This window comes from Hippocampus bargibanti, linkage group LG04, assembly GCF_051943395.1.
Source record: "Hippocampus bargibanti isolate YZ-2025 linkage group LG04, ASM5194339v1, whole genome shotgun sequence".
Lineage (NCBI taxonomy): Eukaryota > Metazoa > Chordata > Actinopteri > Syngnathiformes > Syngnathidae > Hippocampus > Hippocampus bargibanti.
The window spans coordinates 25078091-25102035 of record NC_142737.1 but is presented as its reverse complement, the minus strand read 5'-3'; the positions used below and the strand labels follow the sequence as shown (position 1 = coordinate 25102035).

The 23945-nt window shown below is 43.1% G+C and overlaps 2 protein-coding genes and 1 long non-coding RNA gene across 4 annotated transcripts; 2 read left to right on the top strand and 1 right to left on the bottom strand.

Annotated features, from left to right (window-relative positions):
* Positions 1 to 3563: 3563 nt before the first annotated feature.
* LOC148899531 (bromodomain-containing protein 3-like) lies at positions 3564 to 17674 on the top strand. Its single transcript, XM_088994842.1, is given in 10 exon segments — positions 3564 to 3670; positions 4594 to 4705; positions 4786 to 4923; positions 6988 to 7138; positions 11057 to 11667; positions 12232 to 12438; positions 12529 to 12750; positions 12752 to 12765; positions 14956 to 15269; positions 16419 to 17674. Coding segments are annotated over 10 exon segments (1980 nt in total). The 5' UTR covers positions 3564 to 3578; the 3' UTR covers positions 16538 to 17674.
* LOC148899532 (uncharacterized) lies at positions 7786 to 10374 on the top strand. Of its 2 annotated transcripts, XR_016114755.1 has the most exons (5): positions 7786 to 8154; positions 8631 to 8706; positions 8811 to 8856; positions 9201 to 9287; positions 9390 to 10374. It is a non-coding gene; the product is annotated as an uncharacterized LOC148899532 (long non-coding RNA). The 2 variants fall into 2 exon arrangements; XR_016114754.1 differs by lacking the exon at positions 7786 to 8154 and having other exon boundaries at positions 8288 to 8706.
* Positions 17675 to 19042: 1368 nt separating the features above from the next.
* On the bottom strand, positions 19043 to 21877 carry LOC148899530 (uncharacterized protein BRD3OS-like). The gene is given in 2 exon segments (XM_088994841.1): positions 19043 to 20175; positions 20178 to 21877. Coding segments are annotated over 2 exon segments (318 nt in total). The 5' UTR covers positions 20269 to 21877; the 3' UTR covers positions 19043 to 19948.
* Between the last annotated feature and the right edge of the window lie 2068 nt (positions 21878 to 23945).

Genomic DNA, 23945 nt, shown 5'->3' with positions numbered 1-23945 from the left:
GTCTAATTAATTATTTAATTCAGTTTTTTTTGTTTCAAGTAGCATTCGTCAATAAGCTATGGAAAAAGAAACAGTGTTATGTCATTCATGAGGACGTCGAGCGGAGACGAAAGTCTCGTCGCTGCATGGTTGGACAGGTCTCCCGATGAGACAGGACAGCCCACTCCATGGCACCCGGTCGAGTTTTCTTGTGATGACAAGGGCGCCTCGGTTCTGTGGAGAAGAGAGGCCTCGCGGCAGAATCAAATTCGGCAGGAAGAATGTCTTTTATACACATGTTTGTGAATGTTAACGCAGCCCTTTATTAATTTTATTTTCCTTTATTAACTTATTCGCGAATGAATCAATTTGCCGATCTCAGAATGTGGTTGTGAATTCACCCCTTACCCCTCTCTCACGGGTAGGGAAAGAAGGATGGGGGGGGGGGTCTGTCTGCATCAGTTGCTGGCAAACCACCCATTACCTCTTTTTTTTCCTCAGCGAAGTGTACACAACGCGCGTACATACACAACAATACATAAAAACACACAATGCATGCACAAAAGGACGAAAGACAAAACACGAAAAGGGAAGACAAGAACACACACACACAAGGACTGCTCCCCCTAACGCCCCCCTCCTCCAGCCGACCACCCTCTGCCCCCTGGACAATGAAACTCCCTGGGAAACCCCGTAGCAATGGCTAGCATTGTTGACCATGTGCTAGTGTTGGTGAATTAAATGAAATTACGGTAATCCACAATATCGCGTCAACAAGCAGGCCTCGCCGAGGGAACGGTCCCTCGTCGCTCTTGTGGATACAAGCAGACGACCACCAAAAGCTAAGAGCTTCTGTCTCTTGTCAACCATTATAGCTGCAGCTATTTAAAACAAAAAACGTCCGGAGTGAAATCTCTCAATTCCCCAATTTCACTCACGGCCCTCGCGCACAGTGAATTCCAAAAATTCACCCCTTGTGAATATTATAATTAGAATTATTCTGGTCTTACAGTACGGCAGCCAGGGCGCGGTAAACCAGACATCTCGATAAATATTAGGATCGATTTGTCGCGTATATATTTAATACACCTCCAGGCTCGACTCAAATGGGGACCCGCCTTGGCCCGATCATCAGAAATAGAACCCATAGTTTGAACATGGGCTATAATCGGACGATATCTTCCAATAGAGTCGCGTTAGTAGCCTCGATACGTGGATTACGCGCAAAGAAATCCTTCTGGCCACAAAGGATTCCACATTCGTTCACCCAACATAGCAGCATGCTAGCGGCACTCACCCGTGAAACTCAACCGTGTGGTCAGGTCAGAATGAAGAGGCGCTTCCATCACGCACCCCTCAAGCGCTTCGGACCCAACCGGCGCGGGTTTCTTGGCACCAGAATGTTGGGTTATTTTTTATCGTTCGCCCTTGGTTCATTGCTTCGACGGGTGTTGATGGAGATCGATGGTTAAATCATCAGGGAGCCAGGACTTGAACAGAAAGTTGATTTAATTTTGAGAGCACGGGCATTGTGGTGCGGACGGAGGAGGGAGCGCATGGAGAGAGAGAGACGAACGGGCTGCAGGAGTATTTATGCGGCGCATAGTAATGACGCGACAGGATGTGACGTAATAAAATGCGACATCGTGTAAAGGAAGGCAGGATATGACATACGAGGAAGTTCAAAATGTAAACAAAGATTACAGAGCGATGTTTAGAGATGTTTGTATGGCGAATTACCCTAACAGCCACGTTTCCAAAGACCGTAACCACCTGGATTTGTGTCTTTAAAATGGCAATGGGACCTTGGCTTACGCACTTAATTGGTTCCCAGACACTGTTTAAGGCGAAAAGTGTCTATCCCAAAAAGTAATTTCCCATAGGAAACGTACAGGTAATGTAAGGTATACAACAACATACCTTATTCCATGTATAATAAATGTGCTATTGTATTGTGATGAAAGAAATACACTGCACTGGTCTTATTGACCTTTGTGATGGTCGTTGATGGCTTGATGGTTCAGACTTCTCTTCCTGTGTGATGAAGGTCCGGTTAGCCATCTTTTTCCAAAAAAGGCCGGTCTCAACTGCATGAAAAACTTGCTGAGGAACGTCGCCTTGACGAAAAGCAGGGAGGGCGAGTGGAGGTCAATTTAAAACATTTCTTTAATCTTAAACAATGACACAGACAGCCCAAACCTTGTTGGTGTTTTTTTGTCTTCTTCGGCTGAGCACGAGCCTTTGGTGGGGTCTTTTTCGGTCTCATAACAGCAAAAATATCCGTGATAAATCCTTGAAGAACGACGTGTGCAATTCGAGAAAAGGGGTGTGGAAAGGTAGGCCGGCTGAGACGCTTTTCGGTCGTGTGATTTGTTGTTCTTCCGCCGAAGATTACTCCGCCAGCCGCGGTGGGGCGGCGCTCCGTGTGTATCCCGAAAAGTAGTGCGTATGCCGAGGTTTCATTTTCATCAACTTCATCGTTCATCAACCGAAAAGTTTGTATGGCAAGGTGTTTGTAAACCAAGGTCCCACTGTAGCTCTCTTGTTTCTATTGATCATTTGTATTTTATTGATTGCATTCTATTTGTGATTGTATTTTATTGATTCTAGTACATATCCTTGTCTGTGATTCTAGTGTCCTTGAGAGCTTTGAAAGGCAATCAAAATGTATTATTATTATTATTATTATTAATTATTATGATGATTATTTCCAGGACAATGTCAATGCCGAGAAGGCTGGCGAGAGTACAAGAACAAATGTTACTTCAAGTCCGTGGAGGCACGCCCGTGGCACGACGCTCACACCTTCTGTTTATCAATAAACAGCAACCTGCTGATACAATACAATACAATACATAATGATTTATATCGGCTTGGATTGGATTAGCATTTGTCGTATTGTAGACATTTCAAACGATTGTGAGCCGTCATCCATTTTCCTCAAGACAACTTTGGCGGCGGCGGCGGCCATGTTCTGGAAGCATACCAACTGGTCGTGGCGCAATGACCGCTCCGACTTTGAGGACAATCGCCATAGCTATCACGAGAGCTACCATGATTGCGATGATGCTTATCTACTCGCCGCAGAACTTTGCGCCGATTCCGACTCCGCTCACACTCTTTCAGACCCAAAACGCTTCGGTGACTCGGCGGCCAGAACCACCCGACCGTCGGTACCCTCAGACTCCGGCTTGGAACGACACATCAGTCATTGTGGCAGCTCCGTGTGTATCACGAAAAATAGTTTGTCTGCCAAGGTAACATTTTCATCAATTTAACGTTGGTCAACCGAAAAGTTTGTAAGTTGGCAAACCGAGGTATCACTGTACTTTTGAAATGGTTGTCCTCTCAAACAGGTTATACGATGGGAGTTTGTCTCCTGGAAGAAAACGTCCAGCTGAAGGAGCAACGCAAGTGACAACCAACGCTACGCAGGCAGGCAGGCAGGCAGGCAGGCAGGCAGGCACCCCCCCACCCCACCCAGCCTACCCCCGCACGCTCTCACCCTCTCGGACCAACAGAGGGCCCTTTTCCCCATTTCCCTCCCGCGGTCAGACGCTGCATCCCCACGCCGCATTAGCGCGTCGCCGCCGTCCACCATGTCGGACGCCCCCGAGGCCGCCCCTCCGAGTCCCCCCGCCCTCACCAACCCGCCTCCGCCGGAGGTCACCAACCCCACCAAGCCCGACAGGTGAGCTACCGCTAACTCTCGACATCAGCACGTCATTGATTTCAATGTAGCTTTTATTGCTAATGGAGGCTTAAAATAATAATCAGAATAATAATAATAATAATAATATTTCATTTCTAAGCGCCTTTCAAAACTCTCAAGGTCACTTTACCTTGAGATTTGAAAGGTGCTTATAAATGAAATGTTATTATTATTATTATTATTATTATTATTATTATTATTAGTAAGAGATATCTAGGTGGTTAGCTATCCAGCTAGCTATCTGTTGGCTATCTATTAGCTATGTACTAGCTGGCTAGCTTTCTATCTATTTGAGTTATTCGGGGTTGAGTGAACACTGGCGCGTGTGGCTGCTGCTGCTCACCCACAGAAAAATTTTATCTTGTGACTGTAAAGTGACCCTGAGAGTTTTGAAAAATCAAATGTATCATTATTATTATAAATTATACTTTTCTACATGAAAAAAAAAACATATTTTGAGGTGTAGTGATACCTCAGTTTTGGACCATAATCCATTCCAGAAACGAAACACCATTTTTCATTATAATCAATGTACATTTTTTTAATCCGTTTCAAATCTAAAAAAAACAACTTTTGTTGTTCGGCGACGACGGCGGACATGCTAGCACTCACCTAGCGGCGGCCACGGTGCTCTTCGATTTGCGCGCCGGCGCCTTCTTCTGATTGGGCGCTTAGGGCTGCTGGGCGGCGGCCTTGGGCTTCTTTTCGTCTTCGTGTTTAGGCTTGGCGGCCGCCTTATCTCCTTTATCCTTCTTTGAGAGTTTTGAAAGGCGCTTCTAAATGAAATGTGTTGTTATTATTATTATTATTATTATTGTAATAAATGCTAAGTGAGAGCACTTATGATGGGTGGTGTGTGTGCCTGTCTGTTCCTGTGTGTGTGCGCGCATGCGCGAGAGCAGGAAAACCAACCAGCTGCAGTACATGCAGAACGTGGTGGTGAAGACGTTGTGGAAGCATCAGTTTGCGTGGCCTTTCTACCAGCCTGTGGACGCCATCAAGCAGTGCCTGGCGGTGAGTCACGCCCGCCTGGCGCCTCACCAGGGTGGAACGTGACGGGGGCTAAACGTGTCGCTATGCGCGTATATGACCAGGATTACCACAAAGTGATCAAGAACCCGATGGACATGGGCATCATCAAAAAGCGTCTGGAGAACAACTACTACTGGAGCACCAGTGAGGCCATGCAGGACTTTAACACCATGTTCACCAACTGCTACATCGACAACAAGGTGCGCCCCTTCTCCATTGCATTCTTTTCCAGTGTCCCGCCGATACACTGCCATCCCATCATCAAAACCTCGCAATAAGCGCCCTTCTCGACATTTTTTGGTGCTCATTTTGTCACACCGGCACCGCCATCTAATGACAAAATAATGCAATGTAGACGCTCCCCAACTTACGAACAAGATACGTTCCAAACGGTCGTTTGTAAGTAGAATTTGTTCGTAAGTTGCTTCTGTCACGGTTTGCGAGGTGGTGATGGCGGGTTCGGATCCCAAAAAGCAGGCAGGAGGGAGCAGGAGGTTGTTTGACAAATTGTATTAAAATAAAGTCAGCAGGAACAAAATGTAAAACATCAAAATGATCTGAATGGAAAAAATACAAAGGAGCAAAAGAAGCAAAAGTAAAAGCCCGCCAAGGTTAAACAAACACGTACACGATGCATGCTGCAACCAAGCAGCAAACAAACAATGAATCGGCACCGGATGATCGTGCCAGGTGTCCTTTTAAGTGTCATTGATTATAACGACCAGCACCTGCGAGGCTGCCGGCAGGGCTGACGTCGCTACCCGCTGGTCGCCAATCTGATCGGGACGACCAGCACCTGCGCAGGTGCAGGCGGGGCCGACAGCGCCCCCCGTTGGTCGCCAACCAGATCATGACAGCTTCAATGCTATATTTTGTATGGAATGTATGTTAAAGGCTTAGAAAGTACAGTAAAGTCTCGTTATATCGATATCGGATATATCGATAGTCCCGGTTATATCGATACTATTTCTATGCACGCACGGAGAAAATTACATGCAAACAGGGTCGGATATATCGATAGTCCCAGTTATATCGATATTTTTTCGGACTCCCTTGAATATCGATATAACGAGACTTTACTGTATGTTTAAGATTTATATAAGTTTAAGGCTTGGATAAGTAACCTCTATTGGTTTGTGCTGAAAAATAAACATTGAATAAAGTATATGCTCTGTAAAGATATGTCCATGTACAACTGGCAATAATAATAATACATAATACATTTCTAACTTAAAACAGATTCTTTTTTCTTACAGTGTATTTTACAACAACTAATAATACATTTCATTTATAAGTGGCTTTCAAAACTATACTACGAGTTTGAAAATGCGCTTATAAATTAAATGTATTATTATTATTATTATTATTATTATTATTATTATTATTATTACATACATTACTACCAAAATGTTAATATGTACCGTTGTTCGTAACTCGAATGTTTGTAGGTAGGGGAGCGTCAGTACGACATAAATGACATGTATTGTTATTATTATTATTATTGTCTTTTAATAATCTTCTTTTCCTTTTGGCTTGAAGGGAAAAGCCGAAAGGAAAAGAAGATTATTAAAAGACACATAGTCGTGCAATCTCAAACTTTTTCTGCACACGCTTTGTTGTTTGTAGATGAAATAGTAAAAAGAATCAAAGTGTCCTTTTCACCGGTGGATCAAAGTCGCCGTGCCGGAAACGTGCACACGTTAATACGGACAGTAAAAACTGAGACTTGCGAGGCTGAGCCGTACCATTAATAACAAATCCGGAAAAAACCCCACGGCAATCGAGATCACCCTTGTCCAAGTCAGGGCCCGGGGGCCAAATCTGGCCCGCTCCATGATTTTGTTCGGTCCGCGAAAGCAAATCAAACTTATGGAATTCCATGATGTTTGCGAAAGTCTGAACCAGAGTTTCACATGTTGTCAAATGTAAACCACAATAACATTCATTATTTTTTCATTTAAATTAGAAAAGTAGTTATTCATTAATTTATGATGTCCCTCTATATGTAATATGTGGAGGGCATGATACATTCTAATGTCTTCCCCAAATTCATAATGGCCGCCCGAGAGGAAACCGTAACGACAATGTGGCCGATGGCAAAATAGTCGTGATGGGATGCTTTGTTTACATTTTTTCACTACATGATTTTTTGATGACATTTTTATGTCTATGATGTGTGAGATCATATTTGTCAAGTTTGATTGGCACTTTCAAGTCTTGAAGACCCGTAAGTTGCCGGCTGACGGGCGTGCGTTTGCGCGTAGCCGACAGACGACATCGTGCTGATGGCGCAGGCGCTGGAGAAGATCTTCCTCCAGAAGGTGGCGCAGATGCCTCAGGAGGAAGTGGCGCTGCTGCCGCCTGCCCCCAAAGGCAAGAACAAGAGCAAACAGCTGGCCGCCGCCGCCAACACAGGTAACGCCCACCCGCCAAAAACCTTCAACAAAAAAATGCAGTGATAACTTGGCTTACGAACTTAATTGGCTCCCAGACAGTGTGTAAGGCGAAAAGTGTGTATCACAAAAAATAATTTCCCAGAGGAAACCATTAAAATGAGAATAATCTGTTCCCAGGTTCCCACAAAACATAATGTTCTAATTTTCTAAGCCATAAAACTACACAAAATATACCTTATTTTATGTATAATAAATGTGCTATGATTTTATCATTAATGAAATAAACCGTACTGTATAATAAAGTCGTTTTTATTGACCTTTGTGATGGATGTGATGGATTGATGGAATGGAGTGGCCGCTTTCATCACATTAAACACTTGATGAGGAACGGAGCCTTCTTCTTTCAACATCTTGAGGAATGATCCCTTGGAGGTGCTTTCTCTGCCATCATTTTACCTTGTTCCTTATCAATTGTGTTCTGTCTACACTGTAAACCCGAACAGTACTACTGACTCAAAGTCATTGAGGTCAGTCAACTCAAAAGCCGATTTTTTGTTTCAAAAACTTAAACGTTTTGAGTTTTCTGAATAGTCATGCGTTTTTAATTTGCAGTAAATCAATACTTTTGAGTTCATGGCTGTCGTCTACTTATATATTTTGAGTAAACGGCAGAACGCTGCGTGATGACGTCACCGCAGGCGTGGTCTCACCGGGCGCGGTCTCACCGGGGCCATTTTTACTTCTCGACGGCTGAAGCGTGCAGAGACCCACGAATTCAGGGGAGAAGACAAACAACATTATTTAATATTACGAGGACCCAGTGTATCAATGCTGTAGTCGGTGCACAGAAAAAGGATATTTTGTTGTGTCGACGGCAAAATTGGAAAGTCAGTTTGTGGAACTTGCCGCCTTTCACAAGTTAGCAAAGATGCTAGTCCGTGTTCGTGCTTGCGACTGAGGCCTTCTCATCCACTCTTTCAGCTGCGTTGTCTTGAGCCCGGGACTTCTCCAATGTTAAGCGCTATGGCGATATATGTATGAATTTTTCTTAAACGTCTCTTGTCTGTTGAAAGACACAGAAGTGTTATTTAGAGAATAGTACCGCGCAGGTTTAGTTGGGCGGTGGCCGAGTAATATCTGTTGCAGTTTTATGTTTGTGTCCGCGAAGGTCCGAGAGTAATCATCAAATGGGTGTAAAATTAAGGTTTATATAAAAGGGTCACACGAAATCCTCCACGCCGTGGCTGCAACGCCCAGCAGGTTAATGCTTTGAGTTAACTTTGTTTGCAAACGACAGGACCGCGTGTCAGTGTCCAGCACAAGCTATAGGCTTAAGATATCTATACACGTGCAGCGGTAGTGCTGCAGTTTTAAGAATGCACTAAGTAAATATAATGATAGCCAAAAAATGTACAGTGGATTGGAATATGTACAATTGATGCAGTTTAAATGGTTATGCATGTGTAAATTAAACATGAACTTTTTTTAAAATGTATTTTTGGCATTTTAAGGATACCGAGAGAGCTGCTGGAGGCCAAGTCATCAAACTGCAAACGCCTGACTGGTTTGATTGCATCATTTAATCTGGTACATTAGATTTATTAAATTTAAAAAGTTAACATGAATAAATGTGTTTTATTAAATTAAAGGATTACATTCATTGTCATGTTTTTTTCTCTTCAACCTTTCAGCCCCCTGTGCTATATTCTTAATTACCTGATGAATATCATACTACATGTAGGTATTTTTTATATTGAACAGAATTTTACCTTTTTAACATATATTGGAGTATTTTACACCATTAGTTGAGACTTCATTGATTGTTCTTTAAAACAATCTCAAGTCTCACATTCTCCTCTGCTCTTACCAACAACTGATGTTCATTAATCATTACAGTGATGCAGTTGTTAAATTGCAATAGGGATAGTGCGGAGGTTCCAAACTATTACGAAGGATATGCTTGGATTTGAGCTATAATAATCCGTAACTGTCTTTAATTTGGACCCACTAGAATCACACCAACTTTACTTTGCTTATCCAAACATGTACTCATTCTTGAAAAATGTTTAATGTAATTGCAGGCCTAACATGGACTGGAGATGCAAACTGTGTTCTACATCCCTGGATACTCGGGCGAAGATGACTCCGAGTTCTTCAAGACATGCAATGTATGTATTACCTGACTTAACACAAATGTCTATCTATGGCCACAATATATGCTATAACCTTTTACTTTATTCTGTATGTGTACGTTTGTGTGTATTTTGCAGTGGGAAGAGGATCCAGACATTGAAAACACTCCTGTCGCACTTCTCTCCGTAACAACTGACAACCTCACTGGTGCCATCTTGTTTAACCCTGACAGCATTTCTGTTGTGATAGAAGATGGCATTATTGTGAGATGTTTCCCCAGGTTGGCTGATGCACACCTCCTCTTGTTTGGTTTAATGTATGCATTGCATTTAGATTATCCAAGAAAATTAATCCTCACATTCACCTTCATTCAGAAAATACTGCTGTGTCTTCATGATAACAGACCCCTCAAACCATGCTTGCTAAGTTTGAAAAATGCTTTGTTCCGCAATATTGAAGGCACCAGTGCCTCCAATATTACGGAACAAAGCAACACTCGATAAGTAACTTTAGTTTTACTCTGCTTTGTATACCTGTTTGTGACTGATTTTATATTAATATTTTGATATGTAAACTTGGATTCCACCAGAATGTCTTTTTTCGTTTCAGGAATACTGTGTTTGTTTTTAGTAAGTTTTACCTTGATTTGCACCTTATAACGAGTACATTGAAATGTATTCGGTTGTTTTTATTCAAGTATATGCTTTTCAAAGAATTTATTTTTTTTAACAGAACAGCAGAGTATAATTTGTTGTTTTTTTTCTGTTTTGTTGTGTTTATTTCACATCTTCTGCTCAGGGGTTTATTTGTTGTTTTGGTACGTGGACATGCTGTGCATTTTGGTACTGTTATCATTTGTTTTAGCAAAGGTTGTTTTAAACCTTAATAAAAAAATGTGAACTAAAACAGACGTGAGGTGTGTTTTTGTTTTTAGACATAGAAGGCAAATGTAAGTACAGTATACATGAATATATGTTTTCATGGAACATTATAAATTTGAGTTGGTTAAGCTTAAATATGAAACCTAATTTTAATTTAAAAATTAAGAAAACAGAGTAAACTGAAAGTACATCTTTTAAGTTCAGGCAAACTCATAACATTTAAGCTCAATCAAACTCATAACTTTTAAGTTCAGACAAACTCATAAAATTTATTTACACTACTCAAACATTTTGAGTAAACTACTTGAACATTTTGAGTTAACTGTACTCAAAAATTTTGACGTAATCAGTTGCCATATAAATTTTGAGTACTTTCAACTTGTTGGGTTTTACAGTGTAGCTGGGTTGATAGCTTTTGCATCAAGTGTACAGATGGCTTGTGCGGGTTATTTGATTGATTGATGGGATATTTTAACCTTGCAGTCTACACTCTGCCTTTGAACTATCAAAGTTGAAACCAGTCCAAATTTCACTGTTTTCTATCCATTTTCTCACACTCTCTGTTGTCTGCCTGTCTCTTTAATATTTAAACCACCTCCCCTCACTGCTGCGTTCTTGACCAATCATGTGGCTTTAACCGAAGACTGGGGGAGATAGAGGACAAAAACGAAGTCGGCTGCCATTTTCTTGTTAGAACGGGCTCGTTCGCGAATGACACATCACTCATTGTGGCGCTCCGTGTGTATCCCGAAAAATAGTTTGTATGCCAAGGTAACATTTTCATCAATTTAACGTTCGGAAACCGAAAAGTTACAAGGGGTTTGTAAACCGAGGTATCACTGTACATCAAAATCAAAAATGGGGGGGGTGTGTGGGTGGAGGGTCTACGAGGCTTGATAACCATTGTCGTGTTTGCGCGTCAGTGAGTCAGCAGGCGGAGTCTTCGGCGTCGCCCCCCGCCTCCTATCCGTCGCCTTCGCAGACGGCCGTCATTTCGACCACGCCCACAAACGTCCAGGCCACGCCTCCCGCGCCCGCCCCAACTCAGCCGCCGGCCGCCATGATGCCGTCGGCGACCCCTCCCCCGCTCGCCGTCACGGCTAAGATACATTCCCGTTCTTTGCGGCGACAGAAAAAGGGCGTGAAGTGGAAAGCCGACACCACCACCCCCACCACGTCGGCCATCTCGGCGGGCCGCGCCGACTCGCCCACCGCGCAGGACGTCAAACCCGTCAAACTGGCCTCGGCCCGCCGGGAAGCCGCCGCCCTCCTCGCCAAAACCCGACGGGAGCCGGGCGAGGAACCGGCGGCGGGCGACGTGGGCGGCGGCGGGGGAGGAGGAGTCGGAGGCGTCCGAAAGGGGGGGAAAGCGGGAGAGCAGATGAAACACTGCGACGCCATCTTGAAGGAGATGCTATCCAAAAAGCACGCCGCCTACGCGTGGCCTTTCTACAAACCCGTCGACGCCGAGGCCCTCGAGCTGCACGACTACCATGACATCATCAAGCATCCCATGGACCACAGCACTGTCAGGGTAAGCCCACCCCCCACAAAACCCCCTCACATCCTTCCCTTGCTCGTCACAAGATGAAAATAGCCCATTTGGCCTTGTACGAGCATCATAAAAAAAAAAGCTGTTTTGCACGTGGGAGGTTGCATTACCGTATTTCCAGTTCATAAGGCGCACGCAAAAGCCTGGATTTTCTTGAAAAGATGACCTTGCGCCTTGATAATACTAATCATAATCATCATGGCTGCCGCTGCTCACCCACTGAAAACCGTATCCTGTGACTGTGAAATGACCTTGAGAGTTTTGAAAGGCGCTTAGGTAGGTAGGTAGGTAGGTGGATGGATGGATAGATGGATAGATAGATAGCTCATAGCTAGCTAGCTAGATGTCCAGTGTTTGGGCCATTATTAATGAAGCTGGGTAACAGCTAGCTACATAGTTAGCTAACAATTATTCATCCGAAAGGAAAGACGCTGGTTGGCGATATTTGTTTGTTGTGTTGTTGTTTTTTTTTTTCTTATAGTTGAACACAGCAATTGTTTTGTTCCGTTTTTTTCCGCACACCATTTCCTTTCCGTCTCCCGGTAGGATGTGTTTGAGATGCGCTTCGCCAAGATCCCGGACGAAGGCGTGAAGGCGTCGGTGCCGTCCACGACGCCATTGGTTAGTAAAAGCACGACCTCGTCCGACAGCAGCAACAACTCCTCCTCAGACGAGTCGTCCGACTCAGAGGAGGAGCGCGCCACGCGATTGGCTGAGCTACAGGAGCAGGTTGGTGCTGCCGGCCAATCCCAGGTCAAGAACGTTCTACTTATCTCCTCCTTTCGAGCCGGCGCGCCTTCCCGGTCCGCTTCGCCGCGGACGCTAACGAGCTTTTCCCTCCAGCTGAAGGCTGTGCACGAGCAGCTGGCCGTCCTGTCGCAGGCGCCCGTCAGCAAGCCCAAGAAAAAGAAGGAGAAGAAGGACAAGGACAAGAAGAAGGACAAAGGCGAGAAGGTGGCCGCCAAGGCCAATAAACCCGACGACGAGAAGAAGCCCAAGGCCGCCGCCCAGCAGCCCAAAGCGCCCAATCAGAAGAAGGCGCCGGCGCGCAAAGCCAACAGCACCTGTGGCCGCCGCTAGGTGCGTGCTAGCGCGGCCGCCGTCGTCGCCCAACGACTGCTTCAATCGGTCAAATAGTCCCTGTAACTGCAGCTCATGCATTTGTTTATGACCGATGTACCGTAGTTGACCAGCAGATGGCTGTGCTTTATTTTCCTAACATTGCGTTGGGCTTTTGTGACTTCCGGTAGAGATTTACTTCCTGCTCTATGGTATTTAAGTTTCATTTTACTAAGAAAAAGACGGCGAGGATCGACAAGCTTTATCGCTTCGCTGTGTAGCAAGGAAAAGAACAAAGACCAAATACTTCTATTTCGGACAGAAAGCGGGCAAAGTGGTTTGTACAATTTTGTTGCATACGTTTTATTTCATTGATGTGGGGTCCAAATGTTTGTGTGTAAATAACCGATATTTTGTACTTGTTTGTAGTTCTACGGTGGTGATGGTGATGACGTTGGTGTAAAATCACATTAAAGAATAACCATCTGTACAAAGAACCGGAGTCCTTTGTTCGAAATGGAGTTACAGTCCCTTTAAAAAGTTGATGGTTTTTTTTAGATTTGAAACGGATTAAAAAATGTTACATTGAACATAATGGAAAATGATGTTTCGTTTCTGGAACAGATTATGGTCCAAAACTGAGGTTCCTCAAAATATTTTTTTCATGTAGAAAGGTATAATTAATAATAATAATAATAATACATCTGATTCATGAGCGCCTTTCAAAAGGATCGGTTTTTCTGTGGGTGAGCAGTGGCAGCCACACTCGCCAGCATTCACTCAACCCACAAGTAACTCAAATAGGTAGAAAGCTAGCTAGCCGATCGATAGCCAACAGATACCTAGCTAGATACCTAATAGATAGCTAGCCAGATAGCTAATAGATAGCAAATAGCGAGCAAATGATAATAATAATAATACATTGTCGTGCGGCGAGACAGCAAGCAGGAGGAAAGTTAATAAAAGTTCACTCAGCCCGATGCAGGAAGGGTATTGTGAGTTTTCTTTATTTGAAGTTGATATGGGTTTTCGGCAGACCACAGGTAACACTGCTCTCCAGGCTGTCCTCCTCCTCCTCCTCCTCCTCCTCCTCCTCCTCCTCCTCCTCCTCCTCCTCCTCCTCCTCCTCCTCCTCCTCCTCCTCCTCCTCCTCCTCCTCCTCCTCCTCCTCCTCCTCCTCCTCCTCCTCCTCCCTCCTCCTCCTCCTCCTCCTCCTCCTCCTCCTCCTCCTCCTCCTCCTCCTCCTCCTCCTCCTCCTCCTCCTCCTCCAAGTGACTCGCCAAGTCTGGCTTTAAAGGTGCTACACCTGAGCTTCTGGCCATTCGGGTCCCAGCGGCAATTGGCCATTCCCAGGTGGTTGCAATCACCTTGTCAGAGTTAATTAGTGGTCGCCCAACTCTACTGTTTTGGATGCCTTTCTCCCATCCAAAATACAGAAAACACATTTCTTTTGGCATCATGACATACATTCATTTATCAGCGCTTTTCAAAACTCTCAAGGTTACTTTACAGTCACAGGATCAGTTTTTCTGTGGGTGAGCAGTGGCAGCCACACTCAACCAGCAGCGTTCACCCAACACAGCCAGCGTTCACTCAACCCAGAAGTAACTCAAATAGGTAGAAAGTTAGCTAGCTAGCAATTTACCTTCGTATAATTAAAAAATAATCACAATGAAATCACCCTCAAATGTGAACGCCGGCCTGTGTAGCTGCCACTGCTCACCCATAGAATTTTTTTTCCTGTGACTGTAAAGTGACCTTGAGAGTTTTGAAAGGCACTTAGAAATGAAATGTATTATTATTATTATTATTATCAACTATTTATTAGCTATCCATTAGCTAGCTTGCTAGATGTTAGATGGCTGGCTGGATGTTGGCTATCTGGCTATTTATTAGCTATTGATTAGCTAGCCATTAGCTGTCTAGCTGTTGGCTATTAGCTGTTAGCTGGCTAGTTGATGGCGATGTCACTATCTTTTAACCATGTACATGTATTAGCTATCCATTGGCTGTCTGGCTAGCTATTAGCTGTCTGGCTAGCTTTCCATGTGTTTTGAGTTATTCGGGGTTGAGTGAACGCTGGCGCATGTGGCCACCGCTGCTCACCCACACAAAAACGTATCTTGTGACTGTAAAGTGACCTTGAGAGTTTTGAAAGGCGCTTAGAAATGAAATGTATACTTGTTAATATTATATCTGCGACCCCCGTAGACAAGCCAAAAAAGGCGCCAAGGCGGCGGGGGGAGGCTCGGCCAATGGCGACGACGGGGGCGGAGCCGGCGAGGAGTCTTCTTCTCTGGCGATGTCGTACGACGAGAAACGCCAGCTGAGTCTGGACATCAACCGCCTGCCCGGAGAGAAGCTGGGCCGCGTGGTGCACATCATCCAGTCCAGGGAACCTTCCCTGAGGGACTCCAACACGGACGAGATCGAGATCGACTTTGAGACCCTCAAGCCGTCCACGCTCCGAGAACTCGAGCGCTACGTCAAATCGTGCCTGCAGAAGAAGCAGAGGAAGCTCTTGCGTGAGTCGCACAGACACATCGACCCAAACGCTAAGTGGTAACCGAGTTAAATTCAGTTCCATTTAGCCTGAACGTATTGCCTAATGCTAACTCCAAAGCTAGCGGCCAAGCATCCAACATATTTTTTTTCTTCTTCTTTACTTCACTGCCAGACGATGTGCAAAAGTGTGTCCGTTCAGCAGGAGTAAAACATGACAAAGTACAAAACAAAATAAATAGATAGCAAGAAAGCTAGGTAGCTAGTTAGCTATCTAGATAATACTGTAAAACTGCTGTATTAAAGAAAGTCAACAGGAACAAAATCTCAAAGAAAAAAAGTCATTGCAACAAAAAGGTCCAAAGTAGCAAACAAAACAATGAGTAAAACATGACAAAATACAAAACAAAATACTAATAGATAGCTACAAAGCTAGGTAGCTAATAGCTAGCTATCTAGATAATACTGTAAAACTGCTGTATTAAAGAAAGTCGACAGGAACAAAATCTCAAATGAAAAAGTCATTGCAACAAAAAGGTCCAAAGTAGCAAACAAAACCAAGAGTAAAACATGACAAAATACAAAACAAAATACTAATAGCTAGCTAGCTATCTAGATAATGCTGTAAAACTGCTGTATTAAAGAAAGTCAACAGGAACCAAATCTCAAAGAAAAAAGTCATTGCAACAAAAGGGTCCAAAGTAGCAAACAAAACCAAGAGTAAACCATGATAAGACATAACAAAGCTGATAGGGTGAAAGAAACAATGACCCGACACTGAATGGTCGTGCCGGCAGTCCTTTTAACCGCTACTGGTTAACTGATTCATTGCCAGACGAAATGCATAAATATGTCTACTCCAGTTCCAGGGTTATTGTCATTTTCACTCAAATTCCAGGACCCACAGAATATTGGCTTTTAGGACGACATAAACATTCAATGCAGCGTTAGAAACCTTGGACTCTCTTCTTTCATCAGAAAAGAAAGTTAATTCCTAACAAAAGGCAATCGCCGCCCCCTCATGGAAGGAAAAAAAAACACTGCCAGAGGTCTGACCGGCGCTTTATCAGTACCCACCGCAAAAAAAAAAAAAAAAAAAAACAACAATTTGGGAATGACGCTTTTCAATACCCGAATAAATTTGTCAATGTTTGTTCTTTCCTTTTTTCTAGAGAAACAAGCTGGAGGCGGAGCCTCGGGAGGCGGGGCTAGTCGTTTGAGTGGCAGTTCGTCTTCCTCATCTGACGACAGCTCCTCGACAGGAACGTCCTCTTCCTCAGACACAGACTGAACACACACACACACACACACACACACACACACACACACACACACACACACACACACACACACACACATACATGCACACACCCGATGGACTTGATACACACATACGCGTACGTATATAAATATATACATTCAAATACACACACACACCCTGATGTATGTACATAAGCTCATCTGTTTTTTTTAGCATCTTAGTCTTTTATTTTATTTTTTTTAATTTTTGTTCTTTGTGGAGGAAAAGAAAAACTCAACACGCTTCCGTAAAAATAAAAAAAAAATCTGACAAATATGTCAGGGGTCACGGGGAGGGTCACGAGGGGTCATGGGGGGAGGAGTCACTGCTTTTATGGACGCCGCCGCAGTGTTTCTTTACCAGACGTTTCTAGCCAATGAAAAGATTTCACGGCCTTGCCGCCAACACTACAATGTCTGACTTCCTGTCAGGAAGACCCGCCTCCCGCCCAATAATAGTTTAGGGTGGGCGGGGGTAGAAACAAGTTTTTAATATTTGAAATGTTTACGACAAATAAATCAGGGGTGTCAAACTCCGGTCCTGGAGGGCCGCAATCCTCCATGTTTTCCAGGTCTCCCTGTTGCGACACAGCCTCGGGTGCGTTGCAACAGGGAGACTTGGAAAACATGGAGCATTGCGGCCTTCCGGGACCGGAGTTTGACACCCTTGGTTTACGTTCTTAATCTGTCTTGTTTGGCTTTCCCCCTCCTCCGCCCCCTTGTGGTGACATCGTGGACGTCATCGGTCATCCGCTAATCCGACTCCGTGCGATGGACATGCGGGCAAGTTTTGTTTTTTTTTAGTTTCTCTACTAGTTAATTTTTATTTTTATTTATTTTTTATTTTTTTACTAAGAAAAAGGAAAAAAAGAGTGATTTGATGTGTTTTGCATGCACTCCGTCGGGCCGTACGTCAGCACTGTATAGTAGCTTCCTGTATAGTAGCCTTCTCGTCAAACAAAAGTAGCTTCTTGTGTAGTCGTCACGCTACACGCGTGTGCTACGATGCCCAACGCACGAGAAGCCACAAGAAAAGAAAACAAACAAACAACAACGACATTTTGGGGTAATTACTGATATTGGATTCTTATTTTCAGACTTCCTTTCTTTTCATAAATAAAAAGATCAAGTGACCTTGGCCACGGCCCTTTTTTGCCTAAGCGTGTCTACCTTCCCCAAAAATGGCAAACAGAGTGTTACGGATGTTAAGTAAATTAGCTTTGAATTTCAGTCTGTGTAAGCTCTCAGTCGTACAGGAGGGGTCCATCGATGAAAAGGTTTCTTCAGCCGTCATCTGTACAAATTTGAAGGTGTCGGACGTTTCGCTTTTTAACCAAGAAGCTTCGTCAGTAAACTAAAGTCTTTTGCTGGTAGTTTCGGCCCTCTATATATACAGTAAAGTCTTGTTATATCGATAGTACTGCTTATTACGATACTATTTCTATGAACGCAAGGAGAAAATGTACATGCCGCAGGATCAGATACAGTAAAGTCTCGTTATATCGATATCGGATATATCGATAGTCCCGGTTATATCAATACTATTTCTATGCACGCACGGAGAAAATTACATGCAAACAGGGTCGGATATATCGATAGTCCCGGTTATATCGATATTTTTTCGGACTCCCTTGAATATCGATATAACGAGACTTTACTGTATATCGATAGTCCGGTTATCTCAATATTTTTTCCAACTCCCGAGAATATCGATATAACGAGACTTTACTGTATATCCCTACTGTCCAGACATGGCGGTGCCGCACTCTGCTATAATAGGTCCCTGCTCTCAGGTTGGGGGGAGCAGAGGACCACTCCCTGCGGCTCCACTGATTGTTCCTATTGTCCTGACTAACGACTGGCCTGTGATAGTGTTTTTATACCCAACACCTGATTGCCCCACTTGCTCCAGTATCACCTCATCAGCATTACTACATTATACTATATTATATTATATTATGTGTTTGGGAGCCTTTAACTGAGCGAGTTTCTTGTTCTGGGAGATAAGGGAGATAAGTCTTCTTGTGCCGGTCCCAAGCCCGGAAAAATACAGAGGGTTGTGTCAGGAAGGGCATCCGACGTAAAAGCTTGGCCAAAACAAACATGCAGCTCAAACTTCTAAAGATGGAGGACACTGATTTGCTGTGGCGACCCCGTCAAGGGAAAAGCCGAAAGGAAAAGAAGGATATTATGTATACATTATATAAGGTATCATGTTTACTGAACAAGAAAAAGGGTGAAAAAAAAAGTTGACATTTTTAATGGTGAGTCAAAAGCGAAAGTAACATTGAGGAGCTCTGAGTAAAATATGTATGTGGAACTGTCGTCTTTTTTGTCAATGGATGCTATAGCTTCGTGTTTGCTTTTAACATTTAGCTTGTAGCAAACGTGCACATTCCACGATGACGTCCTTGATCCACTGGTGAAAAGGACGCGTTGATCCTCTTTCATCAAGAACTACTTCATGTAACAAAGAGGGTGCAGAAAGTACTCAAGATTGAATGACTGCGTCTTTTATTATTTGTTATTTCGTTTTTTTTGTTGTTGTTTTGACTTTAAAATGGCACCGCGAGAGTGGCTACCTTGAAGGCAGCTCATGTATTTTGTTTTTCTACTTCTTCCTTTCCTTTCCTCTTACTTTCATCACTTTGCTGCTGTGAAGTGTGCATTTCTCCACTGGGATATTAATAAAGTTGTGTCCATAATTTGTAAAATGACTTCTACTGAGCGTATTTGACAAAGATTCCATCGCATAGAGCTAGATTTGACCTTTTAAGACTCGCACTGAATATTCGGTAAGTCTTGTTTTTGAGTTAGTGACGTGACGTCACGTCAGGAAGGCCCCTGAATGAGAAAGCCACATACAATGCATTTTGGGTACTTTTTTTTCATCTGAAAACACTGTGTTGATGGCGAAATGAGAAGGAAAACACATAAATAACACCAAGCTGTATGGTTGTGTGTTGCACCAAGACTACTATTTGATACTAGTTGACACAAATTCCCAACGTCACGAAGGGGGTGGGACCTTCTGAAACTCGTTATTTCCGGGGTCATTTTGAAGTCGTTTTGGGACACTTGAAGTCTTTTGATTGGTGTTTTGCATTTAACTAAAAATATCAGCCTGCATGTTTTGGGTATGTTTGATATGATAACACGTTTTTCTGATGTCAGTTAGGAAACAAAACAATGGTGTCGGTTGTCCATTAAGCCTTAAAAAAAGATTTTGCGTGCTATTCCAGTGATTTGGGAGGTAGTAATTGTCGGAGTTCCAGAATCATCCGAGTCCAGTTCGCCCTAGTTCCAGAATCGAGTCTTGGGTTGGAATTATTGAGCACTTCCAGCACTCCCCTTCCATCTCCAGGGATTGTCCAGGTGATTTCCGAGTTGGTTGTAGCGTTCGTTACATGAGCGCGCAGATCCTGGATCGTCCCTGGTCCTCTTCCAGGCGGCTTTTGTCGGCTACAACCACGGCGCTGTTACCGTAGCTACTGTACCAGGCCGACTGACTGCGGCTGAGGTAGGATGGCGGATGTTGGGGAAACGCCGCCTGCTGCTGCCGCCACACCAGCAACGACGTGTCCGTGTAGCGCAGGCGGGCGTACGAGTCGGATAAGGCCTTGGAAGCCAAGGGGGCAACGCAGCCGGGGGACCGCTGCCGCCAGCGGCGCCTTCAAGTGCCGCAACGGGGGCGGAGTCCTCTAGCCCACCTGAAGACGACATGCGGAGGACATCCCGAGAAAAAGAACGGCGGCTTCCACGATGCCGAGAGCTTCGACTCAAGTCCACGTGACGCCCCGAAGGGTTGGAGGACACGCCACAGCCCACGTTGACATGGCGACGCAGTTGACACGGACCCCCGTACACTCGGACGACTTTTCAGAGTTGCGAAATTTCCCGAAGTCCGTGAACGTAGTCAACAAAAAAATTGGTACGCAAACTTGGCTAACGGCTAATGCTAACTCTGCTGACCAATCTTTTCAAGCACACGCTCGTTAGCGTTAGCGAGGCTACGTGCGGCGGAATTCGCTGATCCGAATGGGACAAAATATGTGACTGCATTTACGGTCAATGTCACAGTTAAGCCTCTTTGTTTATTAACCGGACAGTACGTCTTTACTTTCAGGTTCGGGTAGAAACAAATGACGTGTTCGTCAAATGTTCCGCAGATTGACGTTAGGCCGTACGACGTTCTCCGTGGTTTCAACTTTCAAGGTAACGTAAATGAATTTTAAATTGTTCGTTTCAGTGATTTTTGAACACATCTGCATTACTTTTAGCTCGTTTGTCTCACCGAGCTGTTGAGAATTTTTGGGAGATCGGATACGTCACAAATTTAAAGTGGGGGAAATGTTTGTTGATAATTATTATTTGAAATTTGTGTAGCGCATGATCATGAATAGTCGATTTAATATGACGTCACAATGTGATTGTTTTTCAGTGAATTAAAATTCTAGTTTTTGACCCTTCGTTAAAAACATGAAACGTGCAATCCTAATCAACTCTTTTATTTAGCAACGGGCAACTACTGTAGGTATCAGTTGCCCCACATAGTTGAAGCCACAAGGCAGCCATCTTGGGTCTTACCACTACATTGATAACTTCTGTTATTGTTGTTGTTGTTTGGTTTTTTTTTTTGCTGAAAACACTGCCGTAAGTGTGTGTGTTCTTGCTAAGATGACGCAAAGAGAGCCTCTCAAAATTGGACGTCAGTGTTTCCATTTACCATCTAAATGTCGCACAATTTTATTGACACAAGTATGGTTGACATTGATCATTGATGTGCTTGGATTGCATTTCATTGTTGACGCTTTTGACAACTCAATGGAAACGAATATTTAACTGTAACCTCGGAAAAACTTTCAAAACGACAATTGAAAATGATGATTAAGATGGTGATAAAGGTGAGAATGAGAGCAAAGATGGTGAAAATGATGATGAATGTGATGACAATTTTGATGATGATGATGATGAACTTAATAATCATAATAATGATAATGATAATAATAAGCTAATGGATAGCAAATAAATAGCTAATCGATAGCCAACTGCCAGCCAGTTAACAGCCAGCCAGAGAGACAGCTAACATCTAGCCAGCTAGCTAATGGATAGCTAATAAATAGCTAATAACAACAATAATAATAATAATAATAATAATAATACATTTCATTTATAAGCGCCTTTCAAAACTCTCAAGGTCACAGGATAAGTTTTTAAAAAAGCTAGCTAGGTAGCCAATGGATAGCCAACAGACACCTAGCTAGATAGTGAATATATAGCTAGCTAAATAGCTAGCTAGCCAGCCAGATAATAATAATAATAATAATAATAATAATAATAATAATACATTTTATTCTTAAGCGATTATGATGAAGTTAATGGTGACAATAATAATAATAATCCATTTCATTCATAAGCACTTATATATATATATACAGTAAAGTCTCGTTATATCGATATCGGATGTATCGATAGTCCCGGTTATATCGATACTATTTCTATGCACGCACAGAGAAAATTACATGCAAACAGGGTCGGATATATCGATAGTCCCGGTTATATCGATATTTTTTCCGACTCCCTTGAATATCGATATAACGAGACTTTACTGTATATATAGTTATATATATATATATATATATATATATATATATATATATATATATATATATATATATATATATATATATATATATATATATATATATATATATATATAGAGAGAGAGAGAGAGAGAGAGAGAGAGAGAGAGAGTAGGGACCTATCATAGCTGGGTCCGGCGGCACCATGTCTGGACATTAGGGATATATAAATGTCAGACCTTAGTTCGCTGACGAAGCCTCTTGGATAGGAGGCGAAACGTCCGAAACCTTCACTTTTGTACAGATGACGGCTGAAGAAACCTTCTCATCGATGGACCACTCCTGTACGACTGAGAGCTTACACAGACATATATATATATATATATATATATATATATATAATACTTTACAGTTACAGGATATTCTTTGTGTGGGTGAGCAGCGGCAGCCACACACAAGTAAAAAAAAAAAAAAAACATCGAACTGATGTACAGTGATACCTCGGTTTTTAACCATAATCCACTCCAGAAATATGTTCGAAAACCGATAGTTCATGATAATCAATGTAAAAAAAAAAAAAAAATAGCTAGATAGCGTGCTAGCCAGATGGCTAATAGATAGCAAATAGCTTGCAGATGAGTTAACTCCCTCACTTGTGTCCCACTTTGTGGCTTTATCTACACGCGGCGCCCGCTTGCGCACAAAAGGGACTGTGCGGAGTTGGAGCCTGCGGGCATCTCAGCTGCGCGCGTGTCGCCTGTGACATCATAGGCACGGGCCACGCCCACCCGCAGGCCCTTCGGACTTCCCACGTCAGGTCACAGGGCAACCGTTAGCGGGGAGGGGGAAACCATAAAGGCCGTTTAGGTCCCGGAGTCGCGATCTCCATGACTCATTTTTGACTCGTTGAAAAGATCTTTTTTTAATTTTAAAATCTATATTTTTTATGACAGTACAGTATTTCATCCAAAAGAAGCTAGTACAAAATGATTACGAGCACATAGGAAAAAATTGCAATATTAGACAGTAAATTATGCTGCGTGTTCACTTCTATGCATGATGTATATATATATATATATATATATATATATATATATATATATATATATATATATATATATATATATATATATATATATAAAAATAAAGAAAAATCGTATAGGAGTGGTCCATCGATGAAAAGGTTTCTTAAATACACACAATTTGAAATGATCAAAAGAAAAAAAACACGCTAACTCAAGCGGAAATGCAGATGACCGCGCATGCGCACATGAAGCGTTCATCATTGACCGGACGCAGCCATCAAAAAAAAAAAAAAAGATCCAAATGATCCAGTCTTACTTTTGCTCCCCTTTATGAATCATTGCAATTCCTGAAGCGATGAGAACAAACCTTACAAACATAATTATTTACTTACTCACACATACACACACACACACACACTCGCACACACACACACATACTCACACACACACGCACACTCATACACACACACTCACAATCACATACACACTCACACTCAACGCACACACACTCACAATCACATACACACTCACACGCAACACACACTCACACAATCACATACACACTCACACTCAACACACACACACACACACGCACACACACAGTCACACACACACACACACTCACACTCAACACACACTCACACAATCACACACACACACACACACACACACACACACACACACACACACACACACACACACACACACACACACACACACACACACACACACACACACCGTATATTGTAAATGTGCAAAAGCGTTTGCTAAAGAAAAGTGTACACGGTGCAAT